This window comes from Colobus angolensis, unplaced genomic scaffold (genome assembly GCF_000951035.1).
Source record: "Colobus angolensis palliatus isolate OR3802 unplaced genomic scaffold, Cang.pa_1.0 Scaffold13, whole genome shotgun sequence".
NCBI lineage: Eukaryota > Metazoa > Chordata > Mammalia > Primates > Cercopithecidae > Colobus > Colobus angolensis.
Genome location: NW_012114252.1, coordinates 10,408,059 through 10,428,186, shown reverse-complemented (window position 1 = coordinate 10,428,186; position 20,128 = coordinate 10,408,059). Strand labels below are relative to the sequence as shown.

At 46.9% G+C, this 20,128-nt stretch overlaps 1 protein-coding gene across 1 annotated transcript in view; it reads right to left on the bottom strand.

Moving 5' to 3' along the window:
* Positions 1-4,953: 4,953 nt before the first annotated feature.
* CLYBL (citrate lyase beta like) overlaps positions 4,954-20,128 on the bottom strand; it is a 325,078-nt gene continuing 309,903 nt past the window's right edge. The window contains exons 8-9 of the mRNA XM_011933831.1: positions 6,087-6,206; positions 4,954-5,081 (exon numbers count right to left, since the gene is read on the bottom strand). Coding sequence (XP_011789221.1) covers positions 6,111-6,206 — 96 coding nt within the window. The 3' untranslated portion in view covers positions 4,954-5,081; positions 6,087-6,110. The remainder of the gene's footprint in view (positions 5,082-6,086; positions 6,207-20,128) is intronic.

Genomic DNA, 20,128 nt, shown 5'->3' with positions numbered 1-20,128 from the left:
CAGGTGAGTTGAGAGGCTGTCTTACACCCATCCTGGTGACAGCCAGCTTTGTCCTGTGACTTAGGTGCGGGTAGCTAGACTCTGGAAGTCTGGCCTCCTTCTACACCTTCCAGAATGGGTTGATTCTTGAACAAGAGTTTGTATGGGAGAAAAGCACCTTAACTTGGCCAAATTCAGCCCTAAGCCTGAGGACAGTTTTCCAATTCCCTGCGTATGAGCAAAGGGGAATGGGGCCAGGATGGAGTGTGTCTCTCTGCAAGTTTGAAAGGCTGTGTACAAACAGAAGGCCTGGCCTCACTCCTCAGACCTCAGGCAGGCCTCTGACAGGTTGAGGACTGCAGCCTGGCAGAGCTCCTGCCCACCAAAACTGGAGGGGAGAGGGAGATGAAAGGTGGAAAAAGTGACTGGTTTCAAAGCATATGGCCTGTAGTTTTTCAAACGTTTTTAATTCCTAATTCGCACCTCTCTTGTTATCATCACACACCGTAGTAGCCAATGGCACTTTTTTTGCGTTGACACTTGACATTATTTTAGGCTTCTGCTCCTCCTTTGGCTTCCACAAGGGCATTCTAATTTCAAAAGAAAAGTTCATCTGGAATAAGTCCTGTGACTGGCCCCTCTGGCACCCAATCGGGTTCAACAGGTGTTTGTTGAATGACTAAACGAATGAATGAAGCAAATCCCTTCATAAAGTTCAGGGACATCTTTACTCTCAGCAAAACTTCCCCATTTCCTTCTTAAACTTGCGATTATCACTTAGAGTGGCCTCCAGGGATTCCCAAGGGAAATCGGCAAAGTTGACTTCACAGTTTTGCAAAAACTCATAACCAAAAAGCTACCAGAAAGGGAATGTTCATTTTCTTCTTGATTCGAATACTGTGACTGAACAAAGTGGCCGACTCGTCCCTCGGGCTTGCGGCCTGGCGGGGTGAGGCCGAGGCCTAGGTCAAGGAGACCACAGCCAGGGAGCTGCACCAGGAGCCTGTGGGTCCCCTCGGGGCTCGTCGTTCCGCGTGGCTTGGGCGCGGATTCGGGGCTGCAGGAACCCCGGGGCCGGCGGGACCCCAGAGCGTGCGCGAGGGCCCCGCGCAGGTGTCCGGCCTGTGCGCGGGGTGCGCGGGGGTGCTGGGGCCTGGGAGACCCAAGAGAGACGTTATTGTTACAGTGTAACGAGTCTGATTAACATGCTCCTGACACTTTCTCTTAGTTTCTCGGGCTCCTAGCAACAGCACACAAAGGCGCGGGATTGTCCCGGGCTCCACCGGGACATGGGGCCGCCTTTGATCTGCCACCATTACAGCCAGGCTGCGCGACAGGCGCGCAGGCTCCGGGCGGCCCGCGGCGGGCGGGCGAGCGGGGCCCACAGTCCAGGCCTCCTGGGCCGCCACGCTCCCCCCGGCCCGGCCTCGTCCCCGGCCCCGGCTCCGCGCGCAGCCGGGGCGTAGGGGACGCAGCCTCGGGGCTCCGCAGGGCTCGGCATCTGCGGCCACCGCGTGTCCCCTGCGCTCCTCCTGCCCGCGCGGCCGCCCACCCCGGCTCGCGGCGCCCTTTCCGTCGGAAGAAGCAAAAGTAAAACCCAACCGGTCACTTACAGTGGGAAAAAAATAAAAATCATTTAGAAGGAAGGGCATGAGTGACAAAGAAGTCCCAAATGATTTTGTCAAAGCAAAACGAACTCGCCCCGCAGGCTGCAGCGAGCTCGATGGAAACGGGGTTCGAGTGGCCGCCGCCGCCCGGGCGCTACCGACGGCTTCGGCCCCTTCCCGCAAGTCGCTCTTTACGTCGTGGGCAATTCTTATTGACTGGGAAGGCGATATGCTGCCAAATAACAACTGGAATTTAAACAAACGAACACCACCCCCTTCAAACCCAGCCGGCGCAGAGCTGCTGGGTCCCACGCGCGGACTCGCGGGCGCCAAGCGGGGTCTGGGAAAGTCACTGACCCTCCGTGGGGGCCGCGCTCAGGTACCCCGCTCCGCCCGTGGGAAATACAGCGCGGAAAGAAAGTCGAAGACTTTCACGCTGAAATGCTGGGGTGTCCGCTCCCCGCGAAGATCAGCCGGGAAGCATGGCAGGGGCTCCGCGGGTGACACGGACCCTCAGCCGCGTCCATGAGCTCGGGGCCTCGCAGGCGTCTCTGAACCTGTTTTGTGCCACTCATTGCTTTTCTAGTACTAGAAGAAAGAAAACACAGAAGATTCGGTTTTCCAAGGTAAACCGAAATCGTAAAAGCAGAAGGTCCTTCCAATTAAAACAAAACAAAGAACTCTGTATTTTTTTCCTCCTCGTGGCATTGTTACAAAATTACAATGTCCCCAATGAAGCACGTCAGTTTCCCGAACTCCCGCACAACCACCGGGTGCAGAAGTGTGAATGATAATAACATGTCTATTTTAGAGACCGGGGAAAACGACATGGTTTGTTCTATCTGCCCAGCGAAATATGCCAGGGAAGGAGTTACTTTCAGATTCAAATCGGAGGCGGTTAAGTCTTCATCCCGCAGGACTGTTTTCCTGGCCGCCCCTGGAGGAGAGGAGGGGAGGGCGGCTGGGAGGACTAACACTGGGACATCAGCCGGGAAGGCTCCCGGATGCCAAGAAACGTCCTAACTTGTGTTCACAGACACTGCCCGACTCGGACAGGAGTTCCCCTCACCGTTTCAATAAAACATGACTGTATTGATATAATCCCCTATACATTAAAATGAGGTTGTCACAGATTGTCATTAAGACCTCAGTAAAACAATGAAGACATTATTGGGCACCCCCCCTCAGGCAAGGTATTAGGGGAATAAAGCAATCTACACCACACGGGTCCTATTGAGATTAATGAAAAAATTATGCAAAAAAAAATCTCAATTTCATTTTCCCGTGACGGGGCTTTGCATACATACAGTCAGTCTTGCCTTGCACCTGATGATTTATTAAACTAATCTACAGCGATCACCACTGATGTTCTCGACTCAATCTTGTCCCGGCTCATTTTCTAAGTAATTGTTTCTCATTAGTTCTGATAATGTTTTAATAGTGTTACCCATAATTTAGACCCCAAGAATTAATAACAGGGGGGTGATATGGCTAAGCGGCTTGTGATGAGCTACACAAAATATAAACAGGTATGGTTTCTAATTAATCAGATTAGCTGCAAGGTCCTCTTCCTGTCACCCATGCCTGGCTCAGGAGCCGGGCAGCTGTCACTTCCCCATGTCCGGGGTGCCCGGTGAGCTCAGTGGAGATCACTCACCCACCCTTGGCTGCTCTCCCATCGTTCCCAGGGCACCTGGGCCCACCCATGGCACCGCAGAGATGCGGCTGGGGAAAGAGGGGGAATACCCTTTGCCTTCCAGCATCTTCTTCCTGGAGTTTCGTTCTTCAAGGACTAAGGTTTCTGATCAGGACTGAGCTCTCTTCTGGGACCCTTGTCGTTTGGGTCTCTGTTCAGAGAATGGGACTTTGGCCCAGATTTGTGACTCTCATATGTCCTAGTCTCATGATCCTACCCTGATAGGGACCATGGATTATGAGGAAGATAATAAACTGGACATTTGGGGAGACTGAAACAAGGTGGTTTTGTTTGAACAAAGCAGTTTTGGATGAGGGCAGGGGTGTGGCGAGCAGTCCGACGTGACTGGGACCTCGGAAACCGTGGTTGGGACCTAGGAAACCGTGGCCTGGGAGTGGCCAGCAGTGGGAGACCTAGCCAGTCAGGCCTCCGTACCACCCAGGGACCTTGCGGAGGGGCCTGCTTTTCCCCAGGTCTTAGGGCTCCTTGGCTGGGGAGGTCTTGAAGAGGCTCCTCTGTGTGGGGCTGGCTGCCTGGCTGCCTGTGGGGCCACGGTGGAGACTAGAATGCAAGCCCTTCATCACCTCAAGCCAAGGGCTTCTTTGGATTAGGCTGGAGGATGGGAAGGGCAGTTACGTTGGGGTGAGGGCTGCCCATAGGAAGGACAAGATGGGGTTTATTTTCTTCTTTTGCTTAGGACCAGCCCTGCCTCCACTGTTTCTAACACCCTCAGCAGGTGTGTATGGCAGGGGCAGAGTGAGAGAGGCCTTCTTTTGCCTTCCCACTGCCAAGCCATCCTCCCATCCCTCTGCGTTCTGAGCAGAGGGGCAGACTGGGTGTGCGCAGCGTGGTCCTGGGTTACCTGGTGCGCACCGGACTCCAGGAGTCCCATCCTGGGTGGGTCCCAGCTGCAACAATGGGTGCTGTGGGTGCTCCTGCAGGAACTGCTGCTGCTGCCCCCTCTGGGGTCTGGAAGCAGTGTGGCTAGAGGCCGTTCGGCTCTCACGTTGGTGAGATGCCATCTTCCTCCTTCCTGCCTCTGAGTGAGGATGGGGCTAGCTCCCACCTTCCTTTCTGGCCACTCTGGGGCAGCACAGGGCAGCCAGGGTGGAGGGTGGCACTGCTTTATGAGGGACCCCACGGAGCGTGTGCCATCTCCATTTAGGAGCTCTCTGTCTCCTGGATCCCGTGTTTGGGAAATGAGTTGTTGTCTTCACAGAATGAGGGTCCCCACAGCCATCTTGCCCAGTGCTGGCTCCCCGCATGGCTGTCCTTCTCTGCTGTGCACTGGGCAGGGTGGGGGTCACCTGGTGGCGGTGCTTTCTCTGCGGCCATGCTTTCATGTGATGGTGCCTCTCCTGGTGTCTAACCTCAGCTCCACTCACCTCTTGGGCTTCCTGTGGGAATTGCAAGAAGTGGGGAAAAGGAGAGGCCTGGTTGGGGCTCACGCTAGGGGCTGCGGAGGAAATAATCCAAAAGGGCGTAGGAGGAGGTGAAAAATGAAAGTAAAAAACAACTGTTTTCTATTTACAAATTTAAATAAACAGAACAGCCTTCCCCGCGGTGTTTGTCTAAGAGTAGCAGTGTTGCTGCTGTGTAGGTCATGAAAAGGTTGGTGTAGAGTTTAAAACTTCCCATTCTGTTAATTTCTTAAGGAACAGTCGTCCAGAGTCTCGGCACAAAAGCTCATGATTTAATGAGGAACAGAAACAAAATCTCTGATTGTTGGTGTTTCAAACTTCATTGGCGTCCTCTGGCAAGCACAAGTTGATCCCTCTGCAGCTTCAATACCCTTTAGCCTTCAATATAAGAGTACATGCTGAATAGGGAACAATGGCTGGTTGTTATGTTTATTTACCCTTACTACAAGCTGGGTTAACCTCTTCCAAACAGCTTTACTAAGCCCGTTAACCACACCACACATCTGACCTGCAGCCGCATCTCTAATGTGATGCAAATCTTGCCGGGGCCACAGGCACCAGCTCGGGGCCATTGTGTCTTCTGAGACGCTGCAAGTTTATGACTGAGGGAGTCCTGTCTCGGCCATACATTTCCAGGGGGAAATGGCCTCAATGGCAAACAGTTAAACGGGAAAATAAAGGGGGAGAATGGATGGTCGTGTGTTTCTCCACATTTATTTTTTAATTGCCAGTAACGGTGGACCCACAGCATTCACTCAGGATGACAGCTTTCCTGTTCCTCACTAGCGGTTCAAGGAGATGGATGTTTCATTTCGCGGGTGGAGGTTAATAGTAACCAGTTTTGAAAGTTTATTTTTAGAAAGTGTCTTTTTAAGCCAATATAGTACTTAGTATCCTTTTTTGATGCCATCTCTGTTGTTTTATCAGATTACTAGTGAAATAGAGATGCGCCCTTAATGTTGTTACTATTTTTTAAAGGCCTGGCTTTTCTTAAAATTATTTGTGGTGTCAGCTGTACACATGAACAAGCAGGAAACATTTAGTAACATGAGAAGGGTGGAGGGAATATGTCTATTTGGGAAAGATCGTGTCATTAAAGACCTACCTTCCCCTCATAGCCCATCTTTCCCCAGGATCTTACCTCCCTGTGAAATCATAAGCTCATATTTCTAATACACTAAAAATCATAAAATCATAAACTTGGATCCAAAAGGAAAAAACGTTCATTTTTTTTAGGGGAATAACTGGCCAGTAAGACAACAACAACAAAATCGTGATTCACATGAACTGTAAATGGAGTCAGGTCCCAATCTGGCATCCTAACAAGTTGCTTTGAGTATTGTGGTTTGTCTTTAAGAAACCCACTGTATATGTTCAGCCCACCTGATGAGAGCTTCATTTAACAGATCATTTTTCCTTGATGGAGGTGGCAAGCGTAACAATGTTCTGGGCCTGCTTCAGTAATGGCATGTCGATCATACTCCCTTGGAAAGTAAAGGCTCCCTGGAAAACAGAGAACACGAACTTCCCGAAAGAATGCTCAAATGATAGGTTTCCCTTCTGCGCACACTTGCACAACAAGAACATTTTAGATTCCACTCGAATTATACTGACTTTCCTACCCAACTTTTGAGAAAGCCAAAGTAAATTACAGAGGAGAGATTTCTTTTTTCTCCTAAAGACGGGAAAAGAATAAAAATCTTCAGCATTTTAATGGAGAGGAAAAACACATCGGACATAAGACAGGAAACTGTTCAGTTAGCTCTTGAAATCAAGCAGAAAACAGCTGTGGGAGGAAAATCTAAATACTTCCCTAGATATTTTTGAAATATTATGTAGAACTTTAAAAGCAGGAATATATTCTGGCAACTGATTATTGTTGTAAAAATTTGTACCGTCAGGCTAATGGCAAAATCTTACCGCCTTGCTGTAACATAACTGAGAGGTAACATGAGAAGGTGATGAGAAAATGCAAGGTAGGATAGTACTGAGTACAAAGAGATGAGTCTGTTGGTACACACTTACAGAAGACCATTAGAATGACCAGGGACTGCCGGGCGCGGTGGCTCATGCCTGTAATCCCAGCACTTTGGGAGGCCAGGACAGGCGGATCACCTGAGGTCAGGAGTTCGAGAGCAACCTGGCCAACATGGTGAAACCCTGTCTCTAATAAAAATACAAAAAAATTAGCTGGGCGTGGTGGCGCATGCCTGTAGTCCCAGCTACTTGGGAGGCTGAGGCAGAAGAATGGCTTGAACCCAGGAGGCGGAAGTTGCAGTGAGCCCAGGTCACACCACTGCACTCCAGCATGGGCAAAAGAGCGGGACTCCATCTCAAAAAAAAGAAAGAAATACCAGGGACATGAGCTGTAACAAAAGAATCACAGATCTGTTGAATGTTAAGATGGGAAGGCGTCTCTAAAATCTCCTGGAATAGCCCCATTTTACAGACTCATTTTTTAAAAAAACTTCTACCATACTTATATAGACTGTGTCAAGTAACCTAAGCCCTGTTCTAGATGAGGAAACGGAAGCTCAGAGTAATAAAAGAAGGAAAAAAAGAAGTGATCTTCCAAGGTCATGTGACTAGGGAAAGCCAGAGCTGGGGCTGATGCCTGGGTCTCAGAGCTTCAAGCCTTCATCAGAGATCCCCACATTAAGAAGACAAGGTAGCTTCTTTAAGTGCATCGGCAAAAGACAGAATCAGCAGCATGCTCAGAACCCAAAGTTAATGTCTAGTTATTTGTGTTCTTTTCATCACTTCCTTTTGTTGCTTACAATGATAGCCCTTCATCCTAATCCACCCTGCTTTGACCTGTGGGCAAGGATGCTGGTGGGAGTGGGGTGCAGGGGTCCTTCGATACCTAGAGGTGGTTGGGGCAATCCTAAGGCACATCGATGGTGGTCCATTTGCATCTGTTGCAGCTCGTTTCTGGATTTCACAAGTACCACTTCCCAACAGTCAGTGCTGATGTTACTCAGGGCTGCTGGGATAGGAGTGCTGGGCTCCCATGATGAGGGCTGAGAGTGAATAAGTTATGGTTATACAAAGGATGGAGGTAAAGAAAAATGGGGGGAGTCCTTAGCAATGACTTTTGGGATTTATCTTTCGATTGAGAGAGATTCTAAGCCTACTAGGATCAGGATTTTTACCAGTAGTGGCCAACCTTCTCAGCCTTAGAATGATGACTCTTACTCATATGAACACCTGTCTGGCCTAAATTCCTGTACTGCAAGTCACTTCCCAGTCCTCTCGTTTTTACTGTTTATACCCCCAGATTGTCCTTTCCATAACTTAATTCAGCCTCGAGCTGATGACCAGGAGGAATTTTCCTCATTTGGTCGGAAGTTCCGAGGAGGTCCTGTAGGTTGGCGTCATGTGGAAATCAGGGCCTGGGTCACATGCTGTTTTACAAGGCAGTTGTCTAGTTTTCTTATTGGAGTGAACGGTGAAGACCAAAGGCCTCTTGGTTATCTGCCCACCAAGTGGATTATGGCCCCTGTGAAACAGCACATCTGTCCTGCTAGGGTTTCAACAATAGGCTGGGGAGACGAAATTAGCATAGATGCACATGAAATCAAAACGGTACACAGAGAATCCACACGGTGGCCGTGAGTCTGTGCCACGTTCCCGAACCTGCTTTGGGTTCCATGCGCATATCAAAGATGAAAAACACTTCACATAGTTTTTCAAGACTGGGAGATCATTTCTTCTATGGTGGCAGGTTTTGCTTGATTTTCTTTAATGAAGCTTAAGGTACAAAACAAAATGTAGCATATTTGTTCTGTGTCCTGCATCTCTGCAGATGGATGATTTTAGTGTTATGAATGAAACTGCCTAGCGTGAATATCCCCAGGCTCTCACATAGCCACTTGTAATTTAGGTGGTATTTTTTTTAACATGTGGATCTATAGGTGAGATGAAAATAGTCTATTGGTCAGGATTTGGAAAAATGCAGTTCATCAAAAAGCTACTTGGATTTTTGGGGAGGTTTGAAATCTTCCTTAATGATTATATTTTATATTTATTTATTTATATATTTTTTGAGACTGAGTCTCACTCTGTTGCTCAGGCTGGAGTGCAGTGGCGCAATCTCGGCTCACTGCAACCTCTGCCTCCCAGGTTCAAGCGATTCTCCTGTCTCAGCCTCCCAAGTAGCTGGGACTACAGGTGCATGCCACCACATTTGGCTAATTTTTTTTGTATTTTCAGTAGAGACTTGGTTTCACCACGTTGTCCAGGCTGGTCTCGAACTCCTGGCCTCAGGTGATCTGCCTGCCTCAGCCTCCCAAAGTGCTGGGATTACAGGTGTGAGCCACCGCGCCCGGCCTCATGGTTAAATTTTTTAACACCCATGCTACTATCATAATAATAGCTATAATTCTTTCAGCAGTTCCTAGTCTGGGGCCTGTTGCCTGGCCCTTTAAATATATTATTTCATGTAATGCTCATAACAACACTTTGAAGTAGATACCATTATCCATCCTTAGTAAAATTTTTTTTTTTTTAGTTGTGGCAAAAACATGTAACATAAAATTCACCATCTTAGATGTTTTTAAGCGTACAGTTCAGTAGTGTTAACTCTATGTACATTGTGCTACAGATCTCCAGAGCTTTTCCTTCTTGCAAAACTGAAACTCTGCAGCCCGGGCGCAGTGGCTTACGCCTGTAATCCCAGCACTTCGGAGGCCAAGGCAGATGGATCACCTGAGGTCAGGAGTTCGAGACCAGCCTGGCCAACATGGTGAAACCCTGTCTCTACTAAAAACACAGAAATTAGCTGGGCGTGGTGGTGGGCACCTGTAATCTCAGCTACTCGGGAGGCTGAGGCATGAGAATTGCTTGAACCCGGGAAGCAGAGGTTGCAGTGAGCCGAGATCGTGCCACTGTACTCCAGCCTAGGTGATACAGCGAGACTCCATCCTAAACCTCCCCCCACCCAAATCCCTGAAACTCTGTATTAGACAATTCTCCATTTCCATGTCCCCCTGCCCCCAGCAACCACCATTCTACTTTTAACAAGGATGCCAAAAGTAGAATCCTTGGGTTTCACTCTGTCACCCAGGCTGGAGTGCAGTGGCATCATCACAGCTTAATGCAGCCTTGACCTCCCAGGCTCAGGCCATCCTTCTGCCTCAGCCTCCCATGTGGCTGGGACCATAGGTGTGCACCACCATGCCCAGCTAATTTTTTATGTAGAGACAAGGTCTCCCTATGCTGCCCAAGCTGGTCTCAGATTCCTAGGCTCAAGTGATCCTCCTGCCTTGGCCTCCCAGAGTGCTGGGATTACAAGGCATGAGCCACTGCCCACCACCATTCTCCCTTCTGTCTTTGAGTTTGTACTCATCCCCTTTTAATAACTAAGGAAACTGAGGAGAAACATGTGCAACTTGGCCCTGTAGTTAGTAAATATATAACAGAACAGGGATAAAGCTGATTCTATCTAATGCCACGCCTGTGCTCTTAGGGGCCTGGTGATTGAAAAGCGTTCTCTGAGTGTGTTCTGTGACTCCCTGAATCAGAATAATGGGCGGGGAGGGTGGGGGGGGCTTGTTAAAATGCAGATTCCTGGGCCCAGTCCCACATGGTTTGTGCAGCAAACCTGGAGGTTGACTGGGACTCCTCTGGTGGTTCTGATGCATATTCATGTTTGAGAGCTTCCGTGTTTTAGCTCCCCCAGGTAGAAATTGTTAGGCCGGCTTGGATATGCAGGTCCATAAACTGAAGAGCCCTCTTGCAGCCTTTTGTAAATGATGCCTTTCTCTTGTAAGGCATCCCCAAGATGCGAAATGGCAGAATTTTCTTAGGTTAATCACCATTTATTCATTCATCCGTCAAGAATGGACCAAGCAGCTCCCTTGTGCCAGTCGCTTGGGACAGTGAGAGGATGCGACTTGGCCCTGCCCTCTGGGAGCTTACCATTCGCTGGAGGGGAGAGGGAAGGAAGAAGCAGGTGCTACCTGATGCAACAAGAGTTGGAGAAAAGGCCAGGGTGGTGAGCACAGGGACGATCTGAGGGCCTACAATGGCTGCACTTCTTCCCGATCAGGGCCATCTTTGCGGGACTGCACTACTCACACAGACAGGTACCTAGAGCAATGCCAGGCATCTCCACACGTTGCTGTGGAGCTCCGGACATCTTGGGCTTTTATTTGACAGTTACCTATGGTGTTATTTGTTGTAATAAATCACTGGTCAGTTGCTTTGCACATCTTAGTATACACATGTCTATGATTTCAGACTCCTGAAGGTGAAGGCCAGTATCACCATAGCACACGTGTCTTTTGCATAGGAAGGAAACAGTCACCATCGAACTGTGGTTTTTCTGACACCTCGGCCATTGCCCATTGATCAGATAAGCACTGACATAATCTGACTTACAATTTGACGGTGAAAGAGGTGATGCCGGCGTGATGACAATACTAATCACATCTATGGGAAATTGTCATATATTTTGCATTTCTGGCACTTAGTACTTGACTTTTTTTCTCCACAGTCCTAACAGAGTAATTTTCTAGAAACCACAAATTGATCTAAGTCTTTCCCTATTCACTATGTTTCCAAATAACTTCTGTGGACACTGAGGGGGTTCCAATACCACATTCTGATGACGGTGCTGCTGTGGCTCCCTGAGAGGAAGTCCTCTGTGAGAATTCAGTACTACTATTTGAATACAGCTGCTGGAGTCCTTCTTTTTTGGGGTATCACCCTTTTCCCATATGGTGCTAAGTCTTTCTGCTCAATGAGTGAATGGCCTCACAGCAGTTCCCAGGGAATTAAACTTCCAGCCAGGGCTGGCCATGATCAGATTTCTCCTCGAGATCCTGGCTGTGCCTTCCACTTGCTAAATCTCTCAGCCCACTGTGGCCTCCTGGGATATGGCTCTTCCTTACCTACAAAGTCAATAGCGCCCTGAAACTCCCCAAAAAAGGTAGAAGATGATACTCCCAGAGACACTGTCACGGGCACTGCTGCATTCTTCTTTACTGTTTTTCAACTTCTCCCACACGAGAGTCCTTAGAAAGGCCCTCGTGTGCCCTTGGTTCCCTCTCAATTTTGTTGTGACATTCATTTTAAGGATGTCCATTTGGGTGCCAGGCACCCACAGCTCAGTGAGGCTTCCCGGCTCCAAAGCTGGCTCCCGGAGCTCTCAAGGACATGGTGCCAGGATGTTTATAGGGGGTGGCACTTTTCTAGTTGGGAGCATGCTGTTATCTTTCTAAAACAGATCTGATGGAATCATCTACTTGCTTTAACCTTGCCATGGTTTTCTTTGGACTTGCAGAATTAAGTGCAGTATCTTCAGTGGAGACCCAAGCCTGCCCATGATGGGACCCTGCCCCCTTCAGCCTCGTCTCCTGCCAGTCCCCTGAGACCCATCCCCCAAAACACACTGCCCTGCAGCTCTGCCGCATGCCCTGCTCTCTCTCTGAAGGCCCTTTCCCTGTCTGGCAAACTCCTCTTGATGCTTCCAGATGTCAAGTTGTCACCTCTATGAAGCCTCCTTGCTAGAGCAAATCCCTCTCCACCCTTTCCCTGTGCAAATCCTGGTATAGCCTGTGTTCCTATCTATTTGTTTACATTGCTATCTTTCTCACAATGCCATGAGGCACCTGTAGGCAGGCACCAGGCCTCACGTGCCTTTGACTCCCAAGAGCCAGCACCCAGCACCCAGTACCCAGTACCTGCCAGGAACACAGGAGATGCTCTGTGACTGCTGACCTGGTGATGATGGAAAAGGCTGAATGAAAAGCCAAGAGCAGCAGTACTGACCTGCCTGAATAGAGGGACACAGGTTCGATAGCTGGTGATTTGGGTCATTCTTTTTCTTTAATTTGGGACCTTAGGGAAGGGACTGTAGTTGTCTGGGCAAAGCTTTGCTATCACACATACCTGCTGGGTCTTTAAGTCACCTGGAATGTGCAGTGAGGTTTCATCCCAGCTGGTCTCAGGGATATGGGGCTCTGCCTCCCACCCCATCAAGCTGTGCAGGATGCTCTGGCCCACACCTGTGCCTGTCAGTTCCCTGCATCGACATGGATGCGGAGTCTACTGCATGCCTGGCGTGCCACGGGCCCTGGGACTTATGACAACAGGAACAAGACAGATGTGGTCCCTGACCTCACAGGGCTTCCAGTCTAATGGGGGGAAAGACATTAAATAGACAATGACAGAAACGACTATTACTTATGAACGAGAACGTTTGTTTAAAAAGCAAGGCACAGGGGAGCTGAAGAGTAACTGATAGGGAACCTAACCTGATCAGGTGGGGCATCCTGTGGGACGTGATGTTCAAACTGACATGTGAAGGGTGAGGAGCAGCTGAGCAGGGGAAAGGGAGAGGAGGAGGAAGGGAATACAGAGCAGGGCACATGATGGCTCCTTCTGGCGTACGAGCCGGGTGACTGAGGGGACAGTGATAGGAGAAGACAGAACCACCCCAGGTCTCCACAAAGCTTTCCAGTTCTGAGCTCACCTTTCTCCTCTCCTTTATCTGCACGTGTCTCTCCGTGCCCCTGGTCTGGTAATATTCATTGTTCAGCTGGCCAACACTTGCTGAGCCTCTGGTAGGACACCATGGCTGACCTCAAAACGGGTAATGCTGGGGCCAGTGTGGTAGTGTAATCCCAGCACTCCTGGGCTGAGCGGGGAAGATCGCCTGAGCCTGGTCCAGGCTGCAGGGAGCCGTGATGGCACCGCTGCACTCCAGCCCGGGTGACAGAGTGAGAGCTTTTCACGAAAAAAAAAATTTCATGTTGGTTTGGGCTCTAGTTAACTCGTGCAAGTGACTTAACAGTTAAAGGGCAAGTGAGTTTATGACGTCTGTGGTGCTTCAGGGCCAAGGAGCTGCAGAGAGAAGGAGCCATCACAATGGTGCTGGTTTGACCAGGGAAGGGCTTCAAAGAACAGTGTTTTAAAAGTCAGCTTTCGAAGGCCAGGGATGCCAGAAGAGTCAGGAGAAGGGCGTGGGGACTGGAAGTGTGCGTGGAGTTGACTTTCTTTGTTCTGCAGGAGCCTCGTGTCTCTGGTCACCAGTGACATAACAGATACACAAAACTAAGGGGTGTGGTAGGAGACACTGGATCTTTCTGTGGTTCTCTCTATGGCTCAAAAGCTGTCTCCTAGGGCCTGAGGACACACAGCCTACTCCAGCCTAAATTAAAGCAATCTGGAAGAGAGATGACATTTTAAAATACTGGTTCTGCTTTTTTTTGGGGGGGGGGATGGAGTCTAGCCCTGTCACCCAGGCTATAGTGCAATGGCGTGATCTCAGCTCACTGCAACCTCCGCCTCCCTGGTTCAAACTATTTTCCTGCCTCAGCCCCCTGAGTAGCTGGGATTTCAGGCTCCCGCCACCACATTCAGCTAATTTTTGTATTTTTAGTAGAGACAGGGTTTTACCATGTTGACCAGGCTGGTCTTGAACTCCTGACTTCATGATCCACCCGCCTCGGCCTCACAAAGTGCTGGGATTACAGGCGTGAGCCACCGCGCCCAGTCGGTTCTCTTATTTATTAGCTGCTTGACTTTTCTTATGACAAAGCACAAAAGACAGTCTCTATTAGAAGAAGCTGGACTGAAACCCAGTGGGGTTCCTCTGTTCTTGTTACACACACTGATGGGCCCATATTTGCTCCTTTCTGGACCCCAAGCAGAGGAAGTTGAACCACCTGTTTCCTTTCCTTCACTCTGGGTGTTTTTCCTCTGTCCAGAGGTGGTCCGAGGATCCAACGATGGGGAAGCTAAGAGCTGGGCTGGGCTGGCCTGGCCCAGCCCTACTTCCGAGTGGGACAGCATGGATGGATTGTCTGGCACAGCTTTCTGGGCGCCAGGGGAGGGGTAGATCTGGGGGAAAGGATGTTAGTTTCCTTGAGGAGGAAATAGGAAGATTGTCTTGGCAACTGTAGCCTCTACTCTAGCTAACTATACTCTCAGTAAGCCCTGGAATATTAGTTTCCAAACTGAAAATTGGAGGAGGGTAATGCCATTAGGAAGACCCATTACCCAAAAAAGAGGTTTCATTTGACAGTACTTTATACTATTACAAAATATTCTTTTTTTTTTTTTTTTTTTTTAGACAGGGTCTCACTCCCGTCTCCCAGGCTGCAGTGCAGTGGCACGATCACAGCTCATTGCAGCCTTGACTTCCCGGGTTCAGGTGGTCCTCCCACCTCAGCCTCCCCACTAGCTGACTAACTGGGACTACAGGCATGCCCCACCAAGCCTGCTAACTTTTTGTATTTTCAGTAGAGACGGGGTTTCGCCATGTTGTCCAGGTTGGTCTTGATCTCCTGACCTCAAGTGATCTGCCTGCTGTGGCCTCCCAAAGTGTTGGGATTATAGGTGTGAGCCACCGCGCCTGACCCAAAATATTTTCAAAGACTTTTTCTCACCTATAGTACAGAAGGCATGATTATTTAGTTTTATAGGTGCAAACAATGGGGTTCAGTACTAGTTAATCTTACAAAGGAACTTAAGGGGACAAGACTAGAATCTAAGGCTTTTCACCCCAAATCTCAAATTCTTCTTATTAATCATTGTAACCCAAAGTATGGCTGATAACTGGTATTTGGGATAATTATAGAGAAAATTCAAATACAGCTACATATTTATTTTGTATATACTATGTATTAAATTATATTTAATATAATTTATAAAAATAGCATATCTAAGCTATTTCAGAAATATTATTACTTAAGATGAGGCTAAAAATACATATAGATAATGTGCAGATAAGCAAATGCGTGAAATTGCAATTTTAATGAGAATTTGGGAAAAAGTAAAATATAACATTTTTCATCCTGGGCTTCCATTTGAAAGTCCTTACTGTAATTTATTACAATACCAGAAATACTAGAATTCAATAATACAATATATGAGTGACATTTTAAGTCTTAAAAATACCTAAAGCATTTGTTAGGGGGATTAAAGGTGGTGGTATTTGGTCCTTGTGTAATATCTGAATATCAGTAACTCTTTGTTTTATGAATAAACATCTTTAAAAATTGTAATGAAGCCTGGGCACAGTGGCTCACACTTATAATCACTTTGGGAGGCCAAGATGGGAGGATCGCCTGAGCCTAGGAGTTTGACACCAGCTTGGGCAACATAGTGAGACTCTGTCTTTAAAAAAAAAAAAAATAGCTGGGTGTGGTAGCACGCACCTGTGGTCCCACCTATTCAGGAGGCTGAGGTGGAAGGATCACTTGAGCCCAGGAGGTCGAGGCTAAAGTGAGCCATGATCATGCCACTGCACCCCAGCAACAGAGACCCTGTCTTAATAATTAAATAAATAAACAACTGTCAGGAAGATAGTAAAAGAATATGACTGAAGACTTAGAAAGTATAGAACATGTTTTTCATCTTTTTAACACTTTAAATTGTAGTGATAGTTTGATCGGTATTTTAATAATATTTTGAATTGAAATTCAGCAGCCATTCGTTCCTATTGCCAGATAATTTACGGATGCTAATGTATCTCTACATGAAATTTCTGAAAGTTCAACTGAAGTCATTCAACATAGACACCAATTCATATTGTGCTGATCTATGGTTCCCTATCATGGAATTCAGACGGAAGACCCTCCATGGCCTTTGATGGGGAAGCCCTTTAAATAATTCATAAGAATGTAACAGTGGGAATATCGGGTTTGGAGTGGGAATATCGGGTTTGGGGTGGGATGGGGTGGTGTTCATTTTGCACCTGACTGGGAAGCACAGTGAAAAGTCAGATGGGAGCAGCATGCTGAGTGGCTGGGGAAGGCCCCGGAAGGCACAGGTTCACAGAGGGTACTGAGTTTGGGGGTCATGCAGGAGATTGGGAGAATTGTGTACCCTGGGCAGTTAGTGGATTCATTTTCCAAGCTCTGAAAGGTGCAGAAGCCTGGAGAAGCTCCTTTTTATCCCTCCCGTCCCTTCCCCTGTAGCTCTCTGGCTGTCACTCAGAGGGCAGGGCCATGAGGAGCACAGAAGGGAGGCCTCTTGTGTTTCTGCGGCAGCTCCACCTGCCAGGTCAGTGATGGTCTGAGCAGGCACAGGGGATCATCTTCTCTATGCAAAAACAGGACACTTTCCAGGATGGGCACAGCCTGCGGTGGCTCTCAGTAGCCTGCGGCTGCAATGAAGGGGAACGAAGCTCCCTGGAGAGAAAGGATCTGGCTTTTCTCGGTGTTTCCCTTAGAAGCAGCTTCATGCAGAGGTTAGGGATGTGAACTTTGGGCTCTGTTACACCTGACTTTGAATCCAGGAATGCCTTTTCCAGCTGTGTGATGCACAATGAATAAAGCTACCTTTCCCAGTCTTAATTTCTTCATCTGGAAAATGGGGATAATATCGCTCCTATAGGGCTGTTGTGAGGATTACATAAAATAATATATGCAAGGGCCAGGTGCAGTGGCTCATGCCTGAAATCCCAACACATTGGCAGGCAGAAGTGGGCGGATCACTTGAGGTCAGGAGTTCGAGACCAGCTGGCCAACACGGTGAAACCCCATCTCTACCAAAAATACAATTAGCTGGGCATAGTGGCATGTGCCTGTCATCCTAGCTACTCAGTAGGCTGAGGCATGAGAATCGCTTGAACCTAGGAGGCAGAGGTTGCAGTGAGCCGAGATCCCACCACCGCACTCCAGCCTGGGCAACAGAGAAAGACTCTATCTCAAAAAAAAAAAAAAAAAAAAAAAAAAAAAAATATATATATATATATATACACACACACACACGTATATACACATATATACACACATATATGCATATATATACACATATGCATATATACACACATATGCATATATATATGCATATATACACACATATATGCATATATATATGCACAATGGCCTGTCACCTAACAGGCTCTCACAATAAATGGGAGCAGTTATGCTACCAGCACCGTCACGACTGCGGCCACACCACTGTCATGGCGGCCACCACTACTGTTAGGAGTGTGATGATCTCTCTTCTGGTTATTATTACCACTCCCATGGCCACTGCTCGCATGGTTACTGCTACCACCATTGCTACTGGTATTGCTACTGTTATTGCTGGCCAGAGATTATTTAATTCCACTTATCACAGAATGGCTCAGTGAGAAGCAGACTGTTTGGAATCTAAGTGGGTTTTATGATTTCAGAGTAGTTTTAAGACCTGCAAGAGTTTGAGAGACATCCGTGTTTTTGAAAATACAATGAACAGAAACAGGCTCATGCCTGAAGCATCCTGTCCCCTCTAAACTCTTCTAAATCACAGATTTAGTTGTCTCTAAGAAACTAGAGTCAGGGATGCTATATATTTGGCAAAGCCTCAGGAGGAAAACCAATAAATTTAGAAAATTTTAAAAACTTAGAATATCAGCAGAGGACAGCCGCTAATCAAATGCAGATGACCTGAAGTCCAGAGCTTGGCTTACACTGAGGAGGAGGTACTGAAACACAGGTCACAGTTCTTTCAGCAGATGATGGACCAGAAAAGGAAGCGGTATAGCAAAGATGATGGATAGACACATTTGTTCAAAAGTGGGGACATTTCTTGGAATGTGGAAATTGAGTGGATGCAAAATGAATGGAAAGTGTTAACATTTTGCTTTTTACAAAGGAAGGGTGAAATTATTTAGCTTTAGCTAAATAAATGGAAAGATGGAGCTAGAAAACAGAAAGATTTGTGTGTTGTTCCTGGTAAGACTAATTTGGGACTTTACCAAGAATTCCAGGAAGTCAGGGGTGCGATGGGGAAGAAGAAGCAGTAGAACGCTTGGAAGATGGATTTGGCAGGAGCAGGGCAGGAAAGGTAGAGGCGGCCGAACAGCAGGGAGGAGAGCTGAGGTGCATGTGTGTGCCAGTTATCTGAATATATGACCATCCCGAATCATCTACTTGCCCAGGTCTGGGTCTCCACGGACCAGAGCCATGCTTACTTTAAAAACTGATCAGAGAGACCAAGGTAGCCTTCTATTTTTAAAACTTTCCTTGGGGCCTAAACATATAGAGGGCAAGATTTCTCTTTAAAAATATTCAGGCAGAATAATCAGGCAAGAGTAGGCAAGTCTTTGTTTTCGATATCTGTTCACAAGGAAATCTGGAAAAATAAAGCCAAGTATGCTATGTAGAAAGCTACGTATTGAGGTGAAAACAATTGGATTTATAAGCGTATCAAAATCTAAGGGAGTTAACACATTTGCCATCAAATTAGGTTTTGTGCTTAATTTTCTCAGTTTTTAAAGTGGCTTTATTGAGGTATGATTTGCATACCATAAAATTCACCCATTGTAAGTGTATGATTCGTTGATTTTTTAGTAAATCAACGAATTTACTATGTAGCGTTTACAACGAATTTGATATGTAGCGTTCTGCTACTATCACCTCCATTTCAGATTTCTTTTTGAAACCAGAAATCTTGTTTAAAGATTTTTTAAAATTATTTTTAAAACCAAGACAAATGTGTAACAGGCCAAATGTTTAAATGTCTTCATTTAAAAATATTTGACATCAAGTTTAAGCTCCTATTGCCCATGACAAAAGCAGACAATGAATACCACTTATAGCAGTTTGTAGCTAAGACCAATAATGCTAAACTTCCTCTATTTCATACATGGCAGGCTTATTCTTTCTTTGGAATACAGATTTAATGAGTTAACATTAACTAGAAGAGACTGAAAGATTTACTAAAATACTGGCAAAGTACAATTGATGAATAACTGATGAAATAATTGATGGAAACATCTTTCAATTTTTCTAGAAGGCAGCAGAAGTATGCCATACATACTGTTAAAAGTACATCTAATACATTTTTTTTTTAGCATTGTCAGGAATTTGGAAACCAGTTAGCTAAACAGTGTTTACTAAATGTGTTTCGTGTACCTATTTCTGCCCAAGATGCTGCAGGGAGGTGCATGCTACAGTAGAGATAATTCTTTATTCCCTAGGGTAGTGGTAAGAAATTGCCTCACTTTTTTTTTTTTTTTTTTTTTTTTTTGAGGCCCACTGACCTAAAGCGGAAAAAAAAAAAAAAAAGAGAATTATAGAAATGGTTGCTTTATATTTTTAATAGAATTCAATATAAAAAGAACTACAAAATTCTGGGCCATATAGAAATGGTTGCTTTATATTTTTAATAAAATTCAATATAAAAAGAACTACAAAATTCTGGGCCAGGCGTGGTGGCTTACGCCTGTAATCCCAGCACTTTGGGAGGCCGAGGTGGGCAGATCATGAGGTCAGGAGTTTGAGACCAGCCTGACCCAAATGGTGAAACGCCATCTCTACTAAAAATACAAAAATTAGCCAGGCTTGTTGTGCGCCTGTAATCCCAGCTACTCAGGAGGCTGAGGCAGGAGAATCACTTGAACCCAGAGGCGGAGGTTGCAGTGAGCTGAGATCGCACCATTGCACTCCAGCTTGGGTGACAGAGCGAGACACTGTCACAAAAAA